The 16,730-nt window shown below is 39.7% G+C and overlaps 2 protein-coding genes across 11 annotated transcripts in view; one reads left to right on the top strand and one right to left on the bottom strand.

Annotated features, from left to right (window-relative positions):
- Positions 1-1,851: 1,851 nt before the first annotated feature.
- Positions 1,852-8,895, top strand: RPP38 (ribonuclease P/MRP subunit p38). Of its 2 annotated transcripts, XM_023734334.1 has the most exons (3): positions 1,852-2,339; positions 4,502-4,555; positions 7,128-8,895. In XM_023734334.1, exon 3 carries the CDS (start codon positions 7,138-7,140, stop codon positions 7,990-7,992), a length of 855 nt encoding a protein of 284 aa, XP_023590102.1. In that variant the 5' UTR covers positions 1,852-2,339; positions 4,502-4,555; positions 7,128-7,137; the 3' UTR covers positions 7,993-8,895. The 2 variants fall into 2 exon arrangements, with proteins under 2 accessions (XP_023590102.1, XP_004379782.1); XM_004379725.2 differs by lacking the exon at positions 1,852-2,339 and having other exon boundaries at positions 3,680-4,555.
- A 2,144-nt stretch (positions 8,896-11,039) lies between these two features.
- Positions 11,040-16,730, bottom strand: part of NMT2 (N-myristoyltransferase 2) — an 85,749-nt gene continuing 80,058 nt past the window's right edge. For 8 of the 9 annotated variants that reach the window (XM_004379666.2, XM_004379665.2, XM_023734326.1 and 5 more), the window contains 3 exons: positions 12,836-13,003; positions 11,491-11,628; positions 11,040-11,290 (listed from right to left, as the gene is read on the bottom strand). In XM_004379666.2, the coding sequence (XP_004379723.1) occupies positions 11,270-11,290; positions 11,491-11,628; positions 12,836-13,003 (327 nt within the window). In that variant the 3' untranslated portion in view covers positions 11,040-11,269. The other variant, XM_023734333.1, reaches the window with a different exon arrangement.

The following is a 16,730-nucleotide window of genomic DNA, read 5'->3' as shown; positions in this document are numbered from 1 at the left end:
ACAGCCTTGGAAACCCTATGGGTGCAGTTCTACTCTGTCTTATACGGTCATTGTGAGTCAGAATCAACCCAACAGCAACCGGCAATCTTCATGGAGCATCTGTAAGCTGAGATGATACTCAAAACTATAAATCTGGAACCTTAGGGGGAATAACTGCATACATATTTCCTTCTTATTACTCTAACATTTCAATTAGATCTGTGCATCTCTATTTGTCTTACAGCTTAAAAGCCAACGCTACTTTAGAACTGCATGTTTGTAGTTTATCATAATGATGAACTAATGAGTCACTTTATGAAACAAAAGCCTGTTGTTATGCTCAAACTTGTAATTTTGTTCTTTTTAATCTTCCTAATTGTGTTAAAAATCACATTGTACTCTACCCTGTGTATCCTGCAATCTTTGACCAAAAGCAACAAAAGTTTTGGTTTTGTTCTTGTTTACTTTATGGCCAATTATGTACTATGTAAAAAAACCTAGCTGCCATCAAGTTCACTCAGACTCATGGCCACTCTATGCGAGTCAGAACAGAACTGTGCTCCATAAGCTTTTCAAAGGCTGATTTTTTTTTTTTTTTTTGGGTAAATAGATGCCGGGGCGTTCTTCCCTCTTTAACCGTTTGCACCACCTAGGGACTCCATGTACTATGTAAACCAAAAAACAACCAACCAACCAATCAAACCCATTGCGAGAGAGTGGATTCCAACTCAAAGTGACCCTACAGGACGGAGCAGAACTGTCCCACAGGGTTTCTGAGGAGCCGCTGGTGGTCGAACTGCCGATCTTTTGGTTAACAGCCGAGCTTTTAACCACTGCTCTACTACAGCTCCACGTACTATGTGGGTTGTGAGAACTAAAAATATAGAAGCTAGACCCAAAAAGAGCAGTGAAGAGATTGAAGAAAGGAGGAGGATATTTAGAAGAGGAAAAGGAAGCGGCCTAAACTAGAGTGGAAAAGAAAAAGAGAAGGGGTAGAGAGGGAGGAAGCTCATTAGGTCAGAAGCAACCTACTCTCTTCTAAGTTGTAGCGAAGCGTAGATCAACAGGTTCAGATCACTGACCTTTAAACTGTTAATCAGCTGTTTTACCAGTTCTCCGTGACTTCCCAGCGACTCCATTCCTAACCCTTTAGTTCTCTGTTGGTTGGAGTAGCCACAGTAAACACTGGGAGGAATATTCTAAACTGCTGTTCCAGTACTCAAAGCAGCCCTTACTCTCCTCTCTTGAAGGGGGCCCAAGATTCTCAACACTGTTAACTGTAAACCACCCCCTCAATTTACCGTGATTTTCTTGTTGCCGGGGATTAGGCAGTGATTCGATGGAGACTGGCGCAGTGGGACAGGCAGGGGCTGGGGTCTTGCGTATCTTCCTGTTAGGTGTCGCGTCCGTTCCCACTCATAGCGACCCTACAGGACAGAGTAGAACTACCCCATAGGGTTTCCAAAGCTGTAAATCTTTACAGGAGCGGAATGCTACATCTTTCTCCCCTTGAGTCTGTTTTGGGTTCTGGTGGGTTGGAACCATCAATGGCCGTGGAACGCTTAACCACTGCGCCACCAGGGCTCCTTTCACATCTCTTACAAAAACAAACCCGTTGCCATAGAGTTGATACCGATTCATAGCGACCCTCTAGGACAGAGTAGAATTGTCCCATAGTTTCCCAGGCTGTAATCTTTAGGAAAGCAGACTGCCACATCTTTCTCCCGTGGCGCAGCTGACCGCTTTAACTACTGCGCCACGAGGACTCCTTTACGTCTTTGAGGCAAGCCTAGACAAGACAAATACAGAAAAGCGAGAAGAGGTAGAGCGCTCAGACTCAAGGGCGCTGTAAGGTAGAAATTGGGTTAGAAGAAGGTGCCAAGGAGAGAAAAGATGCCCTGAGGGGAACTGTCCTCAAAGGGACTGTCAGCCATAAATAAACTGGCTCAAAAGCCACCCGACAGTCGAGATTGTGATTACGCTACCGTAGCAACCGTAGCTTCTCGCGAGACAAACATCGCGCCTGCGCATTGCCGTTTTAGGGTACAGCCTGGGGGCGTGGGTGGTTCCATCCCCGGTTCAACTCTCAGGTGTTTCTAGATTGGGTTTGGCTTTGTCGCTTCCGCGTCGGGCTACCCTTTGGGCTGACTTTCCCCACTGGGAGTGGTTTAACTCAGGGTAATGAAATTCAAAGATATCTGAGCGATTCTGCACCGCCCCATTTGTAAGGCGGGGCCTGAGAAAAGGCGAGGGCTCTGCGCACGCGCATCGTGGGTGCGCGTGTAGTTGCAGCCTTGGCTAGACGTTGTCCTTCGTGTCGCCATCGTGAGTTGGAGCTGGGCAAGGGGGATGTAAAACAGGTAAGGGGGCCCGTCCAGGGTGGGATCGGGCCTGTGCTCCCCACCCCCAGCCCCCGCCGTCGCGCAAAGCGTCCATGGCTTTCCCGGATGTCTTCTGCGCCGCCGCTGGACCCGCCCGCCTTCCCGCCCCGTCTCTGTGCTTCAGCGTATCGTTCTCAGGCCGGAATGTGTCCCCCCAAACCTGTGTTGAACATTTGTTGGGTACTAGGAATGGAAAGATAAAACGCGATCCTGGCCTTTCAGTACTACAGAGTCTGGAAGTGGAGACAACAAAATAATTACAGTTCCGTATGCTAAGTAGTAAAGTAAGGAATCCTGGTGGCGCAGTGGCTAAGCGCTGGGCTGCTAACCGAAAAGTCGGCAGTTCGAACCCATCAGCCTCTCCCGCTCTGCGGGACAAAGTAGGCAGTCTGCTTCCATAAAGATTACAGCCTTGGAAACCCTATGGGGCAGTTCTGCTCTGTCCTGCAGGGGTCGCCATGAGTTGGAATCGACTCCACGGTACACCACCGCAACAAAGTACTAAATAAAGTAGGAAGGCACCAGGTACAGTGGTGGCATACAGTAGGGAGGGTTTAACTCTCACGAATTCAGTGACGGAGAACTGGTGCCGTCATGCCCTCAATTAGAGTCGTCCTTGTGTCCTTCCTTAGTTGATCACTAGGTTGAGTAGATTTTATCTCCTATTTCAACTAGCGTGTATTTCTCACCATCTCCTCTGCGACAACTCCAGTGCAGGCCACCATCATTTCTTACCTGGCCTACTCCAGTAGCCTCTTTGCTGCTTCTAGTCTTGCACCTTGCAGGCCATCCTTTGCTGTGAATCACAAAAATCTTCCTGTAGTACCGTTCTAGTCATGCTACTCCTCTGCTTTACACGTAACAGCCCCTTCTCACTGCAAGGCTCGTAAGGGTCTTCACCATCTGGTCTTAGCTGCCTTACCTAATACTTCACCACTTTCTCCACCTTCTCTGCTGCGGCGACATGATTTCCTTTAATGTGGCTCCCTGGAAAACCCTTCTCCATTTCCTACTCTTTTTGGTAGGTATTCTTCAGATACAGGGTAAAAGGTCACTTCCTCCAGGAGGCCTTTTCTGACCTCCTAAAGTAAGTTGTTAGTTGCTGTCCTGACGACCCCATGTGTGCGGAGGAGAACCGTGCTACATAGGATATTCAAGGCTGTGACTTTTTGGAAGCAGATCACTAGGCTTGTCTTCCAAGGCATCTCTGGGTTGGTTTGAACGGCCATCCTTCAGGCTAGCAGTCAAGCGCTTAACTGCTTGAGCCACCCAGGGACTAGCAAGTCAATCAGGCCTCTGTTACACGTTCCCTTAGCCTTCTGTTGTTCCCTGATCTGTTATTACCTGTTTGACATGTCTTCTTCATAGACTCCAAGCTCAGTGAGGCCAGTGACTGTACTTAGCTTGTTTAATACTTAATCTTTATGGCCTGGTGCATTGTGGATAATCTATGAATATATGAGTAAGAAAGGGGTCATTGGGCTGAGGGTGGGAGTGGTATTTCTGGCAAAAGGGATAGTAGGAATAAAGGCACGGATGTGAGAAACTGTTGGCCTCATTAAATAGTATGTGGTTCAATGTTGGGCTGTAATGTGCATGGTGGGGCATAAGGAGAAAAGCCGGTGGGGAGACAGGGCCAGAGTGTGAGGGCCTTGAACGTCACCTTAAGGAGTTTGCAGTTGATTCTATAAGTAGTAGAGGCCTCCAAGACAGCTCAAAAGGCACCTGAGGGAGGCCTTCCCATTTTACCGCTTTCTCCAGAGCTGTTAACTTCTCTTTATCAGTACAGGTATCCCCAGCTTACGATGTATTCAAGTTATGACGAACCGCACTTATGACTTTTTTTTTAATCAGTAGTAGTATGTTCTACATAAGTGTTGTTGTATTTTGCTGATAGTATATTTGTAAGTTTATACGTAATGTTTCCAACCCCCAAACACAAATAAAGATCAGATTTATAAAGATACTGTTAATAAAAGGCAATAATGAAAATTTAGAAACTTAAGTCAGAACCGATTTACCACAGAGTGTCAGAATGGAACCCTGTCGTAAGTCGAGGACTACCTATACTTTGTTTTTGGATTATATTGCATGAGACTTTGCTTATTCTCACAACTTGGTTCTCTTTTTCTCCACACTAGATTTTGAAGACAGGCGTTAATACATATCTTGCTTTCCCTCCAGAGCACAAAACTGTAAGTACTGACCCCATGTTGTTTGAATGCTGAGATGCATTAACTGACCTGCAGTTTGGCAAGAGCTTTGCTATATCATCATGTGTCTTGCTCCTTAGTCATTTATTTCCCTGTCCTTGACCATCTTCAATCTGATGCCAGCCTCTTCTGACCAGTATATTGGCTTTGGATGAGCTATTTTTCTTCCTGATTTCTCTGAGCTTGAGGGGGAACAGGGAGTAGAGGTGTGGGGATGGGGAGGACTGCACAGTGAGAGTGGTGTGATGGCAGCAGAGATGCCAAGTGCCTGTTGTTGGTAGTTGCCGTCAAGTCAGCCCCCGACTCCTGGTGACCCCATGCACAATGGGATCAGATCCATAGGGTTTTCATTGGCTGGTTTTCAGAAGTAGATCAGCAGGCCTTTCTTCCTAGTCCGTCTTAGTCTGGAAGCTACATTGACACTTGTTCAGCATCATAGCAACACACAAGCCTCTGCTGACAGATGGGTAGTGCCTGTGCTTGAGGTGCACTGGCCAGGAATCAAACCCAGTGGGTAATACTGACACAAATGAGGTTTCATTTCTCACCTTAAGGAGCTGAATTTTGGTTTTCTGTGAGAAGGTGACTAGGAGGAACATCAGAGACCACTAGAGGTTGGGTGACCAGTTCTCAGGGCTGGCAAATGGGGAAAAGGCAGCCTTTCCAACACCAGCGATTCCTAATTATGGTTATCAGGTTCACCTGGGAAGCTGTTTTTTACAAGTACAGATACCCTGGCCCCATCCCCCAGAGATGCCAATTCAGTAGATCAGGGGTGATTACCAGCCATCTGTATGCCTTTAAAAAGCCACAGATGATTTTTGAGTTTTAGCTGGGGTTGAAAGAGCATAAAATTTGCATTTGGAAAACTAATTGTGACTTTGGGCAAGATATGTAACCTGAGTCTGTTACCTCATCCACACACTGTGGATTCTCCAAGAATTTTGTGAGAGTCAAATAGTATGTTGAGAAAGTGCTTTGTAAATTCTGACCCACTCCACAAAGACACTTGTTCTTCAACATCAGTATCCAGCCTGGTAAGTGGAAATTTATTTGGAGGAGACTTAATCCTGCATAGGGTACTTCAGGGAGGGCAGGCCTAGGTGGGATAATGACCTGGAACGAGGGACCATGAGTCATCTGGTTCCCTGAAAATAGGGACTGTTCCCAAACTCTAGACCTTTCCAGGTCAGTTTAACTTCCTTTAGTTCTGCGGTTGTGGGGCCCGTATGGATCTCAGCCAAGTCCGTGGAAGGAGAGGAAGAAAATTGAGGGAAGAGAGTGGTATATGCAGTTGCCTCTGGGATAGATAAACAGGACACGCTCCTTAGACTAGTGGTTAATAACATTTTCTCCCATAAGGATCACTCTATTTTTTCTTAATGGATTACTATCTTTAAAATTTTATTAAGAAGTTTTCCTAGTTTTAGTCAATTGCCAGACAGAACAATCAGCTTGGAATAGCCACAGGAAGGAGGAACGTGTCCGTGTGTCTCAGTTTTGGGAAGGATGTGCAAGAAACAGTGACTGCACTTGCGGAGATGGTCTGGGCCCCAGCGAGGAAGAGACTTACACAAGGGCACAGACTGAGAATATTTGGATTTTTAATCATGTGCATATATTACTGTTCCAGTGTCTTTAAAAAATAATCACACCTAGTTAATTATGAATGGCAGAGGTCTCTAGGAGCCCTGGTGGTGCAAGTGGTTAAGTGCTCAGATGCCCACTGGAAGGATGGCAATTCAAACCCACCTAGTGGCTGTGCAGGAGAGAGACCTGGGAATCTGCTCCTGTAGAATATTCCAATTGTGCTGCTATTGAGTTGATTCTGACTCACAGCGACCCTATAGGACAGAAGAGAACTGCCATAGGGTTTCCAAGGCTGTAATTTTTACAGAAGCAGACTGCCACATCTTTCTCCTGTGGAGGGGCTGGTGGGTTCGGACTGCTGACCTTTTGTCTACCAGCTGAGCGCTTAACCGCTGCGACACCAGGGCTCTTCCGTAAAGATTACAGCCCAGAAAAAACTGGGGGCAGTTCTGCTCTGTCACATGGGGTCACTATGAGTCAAAATTGACTCCACGGCACCTAACAACAACAAAGGTCTCTGTGGCCCTCAGGTTGTGAGCTCTATGCAGGCACTCAGTGAGTAGTTGTTGAATGAATGCATGAATGAAAGTCCAACTAGAGAGCAATTTAGAAAGTGGTAACAAATCTATAAGATTAATACCATACAGCCATTAAACGGATAATTATGAACAAGTAGAAACATGGAACATTTTTAATAAGTGAAATGAACAAATAGAATTCCACTCTGATTTCAATAATGTAAAACATATATTGCCTATATATGAATAAAAGACAATCACTACGAGCAAATGGAGGAAAATAAAATCACTTAACCTTAAAAGAGGTTAAGTGTATGGTCACAGAATTGAGCCTATATAATTAGGCTTGCTGTAGCTGATCACGAATCAGAGTGCAACCATGATATTCTTGACATGCATTGCTAATTAACTTTAATTTTCCTTTGTCATTTTGCTTCTCTATGAAGGCTTTTCAAAATGGCTGCAGCTACTCAAGCACCAGGGAGGGGATCTATTCGGAAGACAAGACCTTTAGTTGTAAAGACATCGTTGAACAACCCATATACTATCTGCTGGAGTACTCTGGAGCGAGAGGATATGCACTTCATATTACAGACACTTGAAAACAGATTTAAATACATTGGACTCCGGAAGATTGAGGATAAGAAGAAAAGGAAAAAACAGCCTTCTTTCCAAAAACAAAGCAGAGAAAAATGTAACACAGATGTTGATATTAGTGAGGATCTGAAAGAGAAAAAGCCAGATGATAACCAGCAAGTGTCAGGGTGGACCCCCGTGCATGTCAGGAAGCAGCTTGCCATTGGAGTCAATGAAGTGACCAGAGCACTGGAAAGGAATGACCTACTTTTAGTCCTAGTGTGTAAGTCAGCCAAGCCTGCCATCATCACATCACACTTGATTCAGTTAAGCTTAAGCAGAACTGTGCCTGCTTGTCAGGTTCCCCGTCTCAGTGAGAGAATTGCACCTGTCATTGGCTTAAAATGTGTCCTAGCCTTGGGGTTCAAAAAGAATACCACTGACTTTGCTGATGAAATAAAAGTTATAATTCCCAGAGTACCCAGTTTAAATGTACCATGGCTTCCAGACAGAGTTGAAGACTCAAGGGAAAATCTAGGGACTGAATCTTTGGAAAGGCAAGACAAAGAGATTTTGGAAACTTCATTTGAAGACCTCTCTAAACACAAGAGGAAGCTGGTTGAAGGTCAGCAGGCTTCTGCTGTAGCGTTACAACCCCTGAAAATAAAGAAACTAATTCCAAACCCTAATAAGATAAGGAAACCACCCAAAAGTAAAAAAACTACTTTGAAGTAAACCTTGAATAAACTTGTCATTTTACACAATTTGTAAACTGACACTTGTAAAGAAACCTTGGAACTGATAAAATGAACTGCTGTTACATATATTCTTAGGGTACTGTTTGCTAGTGTTCCATTCAAATGTGTAAGACTCTCTGTAGAGCACAGATATGCTGAGGTTTAAAAACGCTAACTGCAGAAAATATTCAAAAGTATGAATATCAAAATAAAAGTTTATTGAAACTCATGTCCATGCTTGTATAAATTTACTTTTTAAAAAGGCTGGTACAATGGAAGCAAGAACATCTGTGTTCTACAACACTTAATATTTTCTATCAAACTTGAAAAATGTGCCATAGTCAGCCTGGTTCTAGTTAGTAGGGTAAGTGAAACTGGATTGGAGATGCATTATCAGTTTTAAAGGAAAGTTACTAAATGCTAATACAATATGCTGTTTTCAGGAACAATACATCATTTTTGTACTTCATGCCAATTTGCCTTTCTTTGTAGGTAGACACAGGCTTGGGAGAAAGGCTTAATATCTACAGAAAAAGTCAGACAAGGTATTTCAACCAGTTAGAATTCACCCCTTTACATGGTTAACTTATTTTCTTGGGAATCTAGCATGTATAAAAAATATGGTAATTAAGTGAAATACTGCAGTGGTTAAGAGCTTGGCTGCTAACCAAAAAAAAAAGGTCAGCAGTTCGAATCCACCAGATGATCCTTGGAAGCCCTATGGGACAGTTCTCTGTCCTACAGGGTTGCTGTGAGTCAGAATTCACTCAACAGCAACAGGTCTGGTTTTTTTTTTTTTAGGTGAACTATGGCAACGAGGTGGGCCTGGGCAATGATAGGGTGCCCTTCACATCAGGAAATGGAGCACGGGAGCATAAGTTACCTTCCATAATTTACAGGGAAGCTATGGGATTGCCAGAATTTATTTTCAGCCAAAATTCTGGTTGACTCATAAATTATGGTACTTTAGTTCATTTAAATTTTTTAGTTAGTGTCATCTTGGGGTAAAAAAAGGAAGGATACTTCATAGAATATTTTGGTTATAGGATGCAGGACAATGTCTTGAATCTATAAGACATTATATATTACATTTAAATTTACTGTTTTAATAGCCACCTTATAAACACAAGCAGTTTTACCAGTTGTCTATTTCAAAATGTTCATTGGTAATATGCTTAAATTACAGAGAGGCAAATATATCATTTATTATATTTTAAGATAACTTGGTAAAAGAATAAGAATTCTACAACTGGAATTCTGTAAATGAATCTTTAAGGAACAGTTTCATCATGAGATAGCTCATGGCAAACTGGCAATTCTGCAATTATTTGAAAACCTACTTTGTATGGGGCTTTGCTATAAAAATGAGTGGAACATAGTTCCTAACAAAAGCCTTGACTCCAAATTAAGTTAAAATCACCTTAATGCTGGTGTCTTAAAAAAAAATTCAGTTTTGCTTCTTGAAACTTTTATCCCTATTAAGAAAGAACGGTAGTGCAATTGGGTTTGAGCCATCCTAAATAGAAGTCTTCCGCTGGGTCTTCAAGAAAGTATACAGTGCTAGTCCCAACTATGCACTACTCTGTGGCCCAGGTGTCCTCTAGTGGCAGTCCTAGGGATCCCACAAGCCGTAGGTTAGTCATTAGGATAATGGAAAGCTGTAGAAAGTAGCTTTCAACTTGAGGCCTAGTGTAACTCGGGGGTCAACAAACTTCACTTCTGTAAAGGGCCAGATAGTATTGGTTTTAGGCTTGTTGACTAGTCTGTCACAGCAGCTCAACTCTGCACTTGTAGTGTGAAACCAACAGGCAATACATGAATGAATGTGGCTGTGTTCCCAAAAAACACACTATATGGACACTGAAATCTGAATTTCACGTCATGTCACAAAATGTTCTTCTTTTGTTCCCCCCTGCCCAACCGTTCAAAAAGGTAAAAACCATTCCTTAGCTTGTGGGCTGTACAAAATCATGCAGGTGGCCAGATTTATCCCATGGGCTATAGTTTGTTGACCCTTGGTATTGATTGGCTTCACGTGACTACTGATAACATGAAGGAAATGCTATTACGTTGTCTAAAATAATTAAATTTTTCTGGACTGAACAGCCTAGGCACTGGTATAGTAAAGGTAGGAAAAAGTATCTACTTTTGTGGTATCTGAGTCAAGCCCAGTCTCTGTGCCCTCATTTAGCATCTTCCTTTTTTCCTCCTTGGACTATTGGCAATATATACATATATATGTACACTGTGAAAGTTTTTCAAATTCTAGGTAAAAACACCATCAGTAACAAAATTATGGATACCTATTTACAAATAAGACATTTTCCATTAGCATGACAGCATTAATGATAAAGTCAGCTTAAAGGAATGTGTGCAATTCTGCATAAGTAATAAAAATATTCAAACTATCAATGTCCTAACAGCACTAATAAATTCCACTGGGCATTTCTTTTGACTTTGAGCTTTTATTTTCTTTTCCTCACATAGCCTTGATGTTGCCGAGAAGAACCTGGAGTCTAAGCAGCAGCAGAAAAGTCTAGTTAGTCATGGGTGTATACTCTTTCAGAAAGCACACTTAATGTTTGCACAAAACTTTGCTTTTGAACCAGGTTCACTGATCCATGAAGATCAAAGTAGAAATTCGTGTGTTTATTGATTTGGCAACTTTGCTTATGGAGAAATAAATGTACCAGTCACCAGCACATTTTATATTGCTCCATGTTTAAATATTTACCACTTGTCATTGCATTACAAAAGTGTTGATTCCATAAATTTTTCCAATGATTATCATGTGAGGCAATATTAAGTAAAATTTTCAGAATGGACCTTTCATTCACACTGACAAGTATACCACCACTTAATAAATAGAAATGCAGCAGTCTTTATCTTCACACAATAGCAAAGAATTTCTTACATGATTCCATAACTTTTCTGCAGTCCATACAAAAACAGTTGCTTTGCTAGAAGTGGAAAAATACCTTCTCTTGATCAAGAGACAACCAAAAAACTGAAAATTAAGAGGAATGTGCTCTTTGTACCCTTTCATCCCTCCCACAAATGGGTAAACAGTGCAAAAATGATGAAGTTTTACGTTCTAGCTAGAAATGTATAGTATTGGTCACATATGGATGTTTTTTCATCTTTTCTGATTGTTATCAACTGCTTCAATTTCACTTAAGTTGTGCTTTTATTCTTTGGAATGGCAGTTCCAGGAGTCATTAAATAGAATATTAACAAATGATGATGTCAAGAGTTCTAGAAATAAAAATATCCACCTACTGTAATACAAGTCCAACCTACAAGAAGGGAAGAAATAGTAAGAATAAGTAAGCAAGAAAAGCAAATGATAATGTATTATAATAGATTTGTATTTTTAAAAAGCCACTTAAAAAATCCCAAAAACAAAACCTCTTAAAAATCCTAAGGGAAGTAAGCATGGAATTTTCTAGGTAAATTTATTTCTTATGTTTACAAATGCTATGTCAATTTCACTTACCTTTTCAGAATCTGTTCCTGGACACCTCCAATTGTACAGGTAATACTGCAAATTGCCATCTCCTATACCAAACTTGAGTTTTTCCAAGAATGTCTTATTTTCCATTAAATCTAGTGCATTGAATACATCAAATCCTTTCTGCCAATGTAAAAAGAATTTAAAATTAAAAATAATGAAAGGACCAAAGTGCTCTCTATATTATGCATTTTGGTATAGCATTTAATTCCTCTATTAAAAGCTCCAATACTAGCAGTGAATTTGATGGAGTCAGCAAGATAATCCAGAAATGCTGAATCAAAAAATTTGATATGATGGCTAACTCTGACACAGTAAAATAATTATTAAGATTTCAAAAATATTTTGTACCTGTTTTAGAAGGGAACTAGGGGGCTCCATCTCCAGGAATTGTTAGTTATTGAACATTGTAATTTTTGACATAGCTGAAGCTACAGCCAAGGAACCAAAGTTGTAAAGACTTTAAATAGTATATTATGTCTTGGGTTCATATTAAGAAATAATTTCAGTAAAATTTTCATAGTTAAATTTCTTTAATATATTAGACAATGATAACATAAAATGTGATATAGATGAAGCACTAAAGTTTCATTTCTTGGGTTTTTACCTTAAATAAATGATTACTGGCCTTTTTTTGGGAAATAGTTGAAAATGAGCAATAGGACCAAAGAATCTGAGGGTAATGTTGATTTTTGGATCTGTAAGTAAGAGAGTTTTTAAAATGTCTTTAGTTATCAGATAGTAGGAAGCTGCTTTTGATATGCTGTTCTTAATGTCTTATGAACAATATTTTCTCACATTTGATAATTACATCAAAATGCTGATTTCAATTTCTTTTTTAAAGGAAAAATGATTATTTGTAGCAAAAATTTGACAATTATCCTATCCTAACTTTTACACAGAGGAAAGAGAAAACTAATACAATATAGAAAGGTACATTTTGAATTGAATTCCTTTAATTTTAAAATTCAGAGACTATTTAATTGAAACAAAAAACTTATTGCTGCTAATTATACACTGCAACACAATACCTACTCATGTATTTTCCTTACATTATGGGTTTTATGTATTCTTATAGAAGTGTTAGAAGTAGCTAATAAGTATAAAATATCTTCGTTTTTTAAGTTGCAGAAGAATTCATGATGAAAATAGCCACTGAAATTTTAAAAGAAACTCTTATCAAAAGTATTCCGTTGACTTATGGTCAACAGTAAAAAAAAATTACGAATGAATTCCACCTGTGTGGAAAAAATACAGTGAGGTGAGATGTTTTATACATTTTGACATACTATTTTGAGAAAATGGCACAAAGAAGCGATGAGTTGCTTACCAACTTTGCTATAATGAGCGCGTCATTCATGAGGTCTAAGAGAGGCGTTTCTGTGTGAATGTTGTAGAAGGAGTAAGCAGCTTTGAGGCTCTTGTGGACAGGGTGATGCATGACTGTTGAAGGGAGTGTGTAGAAGCTGAGGAAGTCAGTTAATTTACCACTTGAGCTCTAAAGAACAAAGATGATGTCAGGTCAGTATCTTGAAAAAATTTAATCCACACATTTAAGCTAACTTTTTGATCTTTGATTTGCACCATAACTTTCTGTGAGGATGGAAAGCAATAACTCCTTATACTTCCTTCTTCGTAGTCTGATTTGAAGCCCCTTAGAGTATGTTGAGGAGCCCTGGTGGTGCAGTGGTTAAGCGCTCAGCTGCTAACTGAAAGGTTGTAGGTTCAAACCTACCAGCCGCTCTGCAGGAGAAAGATGTGCCAGTCTGCTTCCATAAAGATTACACAGCCCTGGAAACTCCATGGGACAGTTCTACTCTGTCCTATAGGGTCGTTATGAGTCAGAATTGGCTAGAAGGCAATGGGCTTGGTTTTTTTTTTTCTTAAATAGTATGTTGGAAGTCCCTGGGTGGTGCAATTAGTTAAGGGCTGGGCTATTACTAACTGAAAGGTTGGTGGTTCGAACCCACCCAGAGGCACCTTGGAAGACAGGCCTGATGACCTGCTTCCGAAAGGTCACAGCCTTGAAAACCCTATGGAGAACAGTTCTATTCTGTAACACATGGAGTCACCATGAGTTGGAATTGACTCAAAGGCAACTGGTACACTACGCTGGGTAAAAGCCCAAAAGAGCAGGGAGCTATCTTAGCCTAAGCGATAGCTGGCTATTTGCATAAAGTTCTTAGGAAGTAGAATATTCTAAAAAGAAAAGCTTCCCTCCAGTTGACTAATGAGTGATAAAAGTAGATTTATTGTTTTTGCAGAAATAATAGTTCTAAGGATCAGAAGCCTACCTTCTCCAGCTAAAAGATAAAATATAATATCTAACACTTGGCTAGCACAGAACAAGAATTTTATCAGCTTAACGTGAAGTTAAATATTGAGTCTGGAAGCTATTTTTTGGAAGTTTGTGAAAGGTATTGGTTCTGCACCAAAACACATGTATGTGACTATCTCAGAAATTTGCAACTATCAAAACAGGAGGCAGTCAATGGGGTTTATTTCAGCATCACTGGCATAACTTTCAATAAAAGAAAATTAGCCAGTACTGTTTGGGTTGTTTTGATGAGGTATAGTGGCCTTGCAGTGTTTTGAATTACACTGCTGAGGAGGCTGGGCCACATGCATGCCATTGCTAGTAGTTTTTTCAGTAAAAAGAAAATTCCAAAGAGATGGTTTATCTGGTTTTTGAATGCTTCTGGTTCATTAGACCTTTTTTCCAGATGTGAAGAAATTAAAGGGGTTAAACTAAAGTGATTCTCTATTGCTGTGCATTAGCATCTCAGTGTTAGAGATGAATTAAAGACCTAAACATTCAGCTTTAATGAGGATTTTACATTCTCCTATGAACTTACTGAGTTCACTGAGGGCAGCTTAGAACCTGATTAGCTCCTCCTCCCTCCCAGTTATCATTATCTGCTTTCTAAAGAACTGATTCTTCTTATTCACATCTACAATAAAATTACTCTTTCCTTCTTTGGTGCTAAAATGTTACTAAAATTATTATCCAGCTTTTGAGAAAGAGTAGAATAATCATCTCCTTTGGTTCCTCCCACGGTCCTTCATATCCAATTAACTGTAAAGACTGCTTGACTTAAAAAAAATCTACCCACAAAGAACACCATGACTTGGTGGTTTATATGTAAGTTCTATCCAATCTCTTATAAACAGATAACCCCTACATTATATAAACTGTTCTAGGAAAAAGAAATAGAGGGCAAGCTCTTCAACTCATTAGCTAGTCTAACTTTGATATCAAAATATGACAAGGACAGGGTACAAAAGGGAAACTACAGGCCAACCTCAATCATGAGTATAGACGAAGAAATCCTAAATATTAGGAAACTAAATCTAATGTCTGTGTGTGTATGTGTATAAATAAAATATACCATGACTCAGTAGGGCTTAAACCACAAATGCAAAAATAGTTCCATTTGGCAAACAATTTAAACATACCATTTCAACAGGTGCAGAAAAAGCATGGAATAAAAGTCAACATCAATTCATGATTAAAAACTCTCAACAAGCTAGAAACAGAAGGAAACTTCTTCAACTTGATAAAGGGCATCCACAAAAGACCCAGTTAATATGAAAAAAAAACAAAAAACAGTGCTATCTTGAAAATCTCCCTAAGACTGTTAACAAGTCAAGGATGTCCACTCTCCACCTTTATTCAACATTGTACTGGATATGCTAGCCAGTGCAATAAGGCAAGAAAATAAAAAGCAAAAGATTGGAAAGGAAGACTAAAGCTGTCTTGTTTCACAGATGACACAATTATCTATATAAACTTCCTTAAAGATCTACTAAAATTAATAAGTAAACCTATCAAGGTTGCAGTATACAAAGTCAATATACAAATATCAATACCACTTCTATACATTAATAACAAACAAATACAATTCAAATTACAATAATATCAGAAAACATGAAATACCTAGGGATATCTTGAATAAAAGACACACAAGACTTTCCCACCAAAAACTACAAGAGAAAAATTTTAAAAGACCTAAATTAATGGAGTTATATAATGTTCATGAATTATATAACCCAGTGTTGTTAAGATATCAATTCTTCCAAAACTGATCTATAAATTCAATACAATCACAACCAAAATCCCAGCAGGCTTTTGTGGTAGAAATCGACAAGTTGATTCTAAAATTTCTATAGAAATACAATGATCTAGAAGATCCAAAACAATTTTGAAAAGGAAAAACTATAAAGCCATAGTAATCAAGACCGTGGGGTACTGAAATAAGGATAGACATGCAGATCCATGGAATGGAACAGAGTCCAGAAATAGTCCCACACATATCCAGTCAATTGATATTCGGTAAGGTGCCATGATAATTCAATGGGGAAAGGATATTCTTTTCAACAAATGGTGCTGGATCAACTGAACAGTTGTATGAAAAAAACAAAAAAGAATCTTCACCTCTATCTTACACTAAAAGTAATTCAAAATAGATCTTATACCAAAATATAAAAGCTAATGCCATAAAGCTTCTTGAAGATAACATAGGATAAAATCTTTATGATTTTAGGGTAGGGAAAGGTTTCTTTAGACAGGACAAGGAAACACTAATGGAAAAAAAAAAAAGATAAACTGGGCTTAATGGTACCAAAAAGATACCATTAAGAAATCTGAAAGGTAAGCCACAGACTCTGATAAAATATTCATTACATACAGACAGAAAGATATAGATTACAAAGGTGTTATATCCACAACATACACGTAACTCTTACAACTTAATAACACAAACGATCCAATAAAAACTCCTGAAGAAACACTTCACAAAAGAAGATATATACATGTTAAACAAGCACATGAAATGATACTTAACAGTATCAGTCATCGGGGAAATGAAAATTAAAGCCACAGTGAGATGCCACTAGACTGGTTAAAATTTAAAAATACACAATACCAGGTGTTAATGAGGACATGGAACAATGGAACACTCATACATTGCTGGTGGGAGTGTAAAATGGTACAACCACTATAGAAACCATTGGGCAGTTTCTTATAAACTTAGACATACACCTACTCTCTTTTCTCTTTTCAAGAATAAATAAACCACTGGTACACAAATGTCCATAGCAGTTTTTCCTCATAATATCAACCAACCAACCAACCCAATGCTGTCGAGTTGATTCTGACTCATAGTAACCCCACAGGACAGAGTAGAACTTCTCCTTAGTTCTTCCAAGGAGTGGCTGACCTTTTG

This window comes from Trichechus manatus, unplaced genomic scaffold, assembly GCF_000243295.1.
Source record: "Trichechus manatus latirostris isolate Lorelei unplaced genomic scaffold, TriManLat1.0 scaffold00067, whole genome shotgun sequence".
NCBI classification, from domain to species: Eukaryota; Metazoa; Chordata; class Mammalia; order Sirenia; family Trichechidae; genus Trichechus; species Trichechus manatus.
Note: the sequence above shows the minus strand (reverse complement) of the source record. Positions and strands in the feature narration are given on the sequence as shown.

Bases quoted from the DNA above. Each gene is read 5' to 3' on its own strand.
- RPP38 (XM_023734334.1), top strand. From the start codon at position 7,138: ATGGCTGCAGCTACTCAAGCACCAGGGAGGGGATCTATTCGGAAGACA.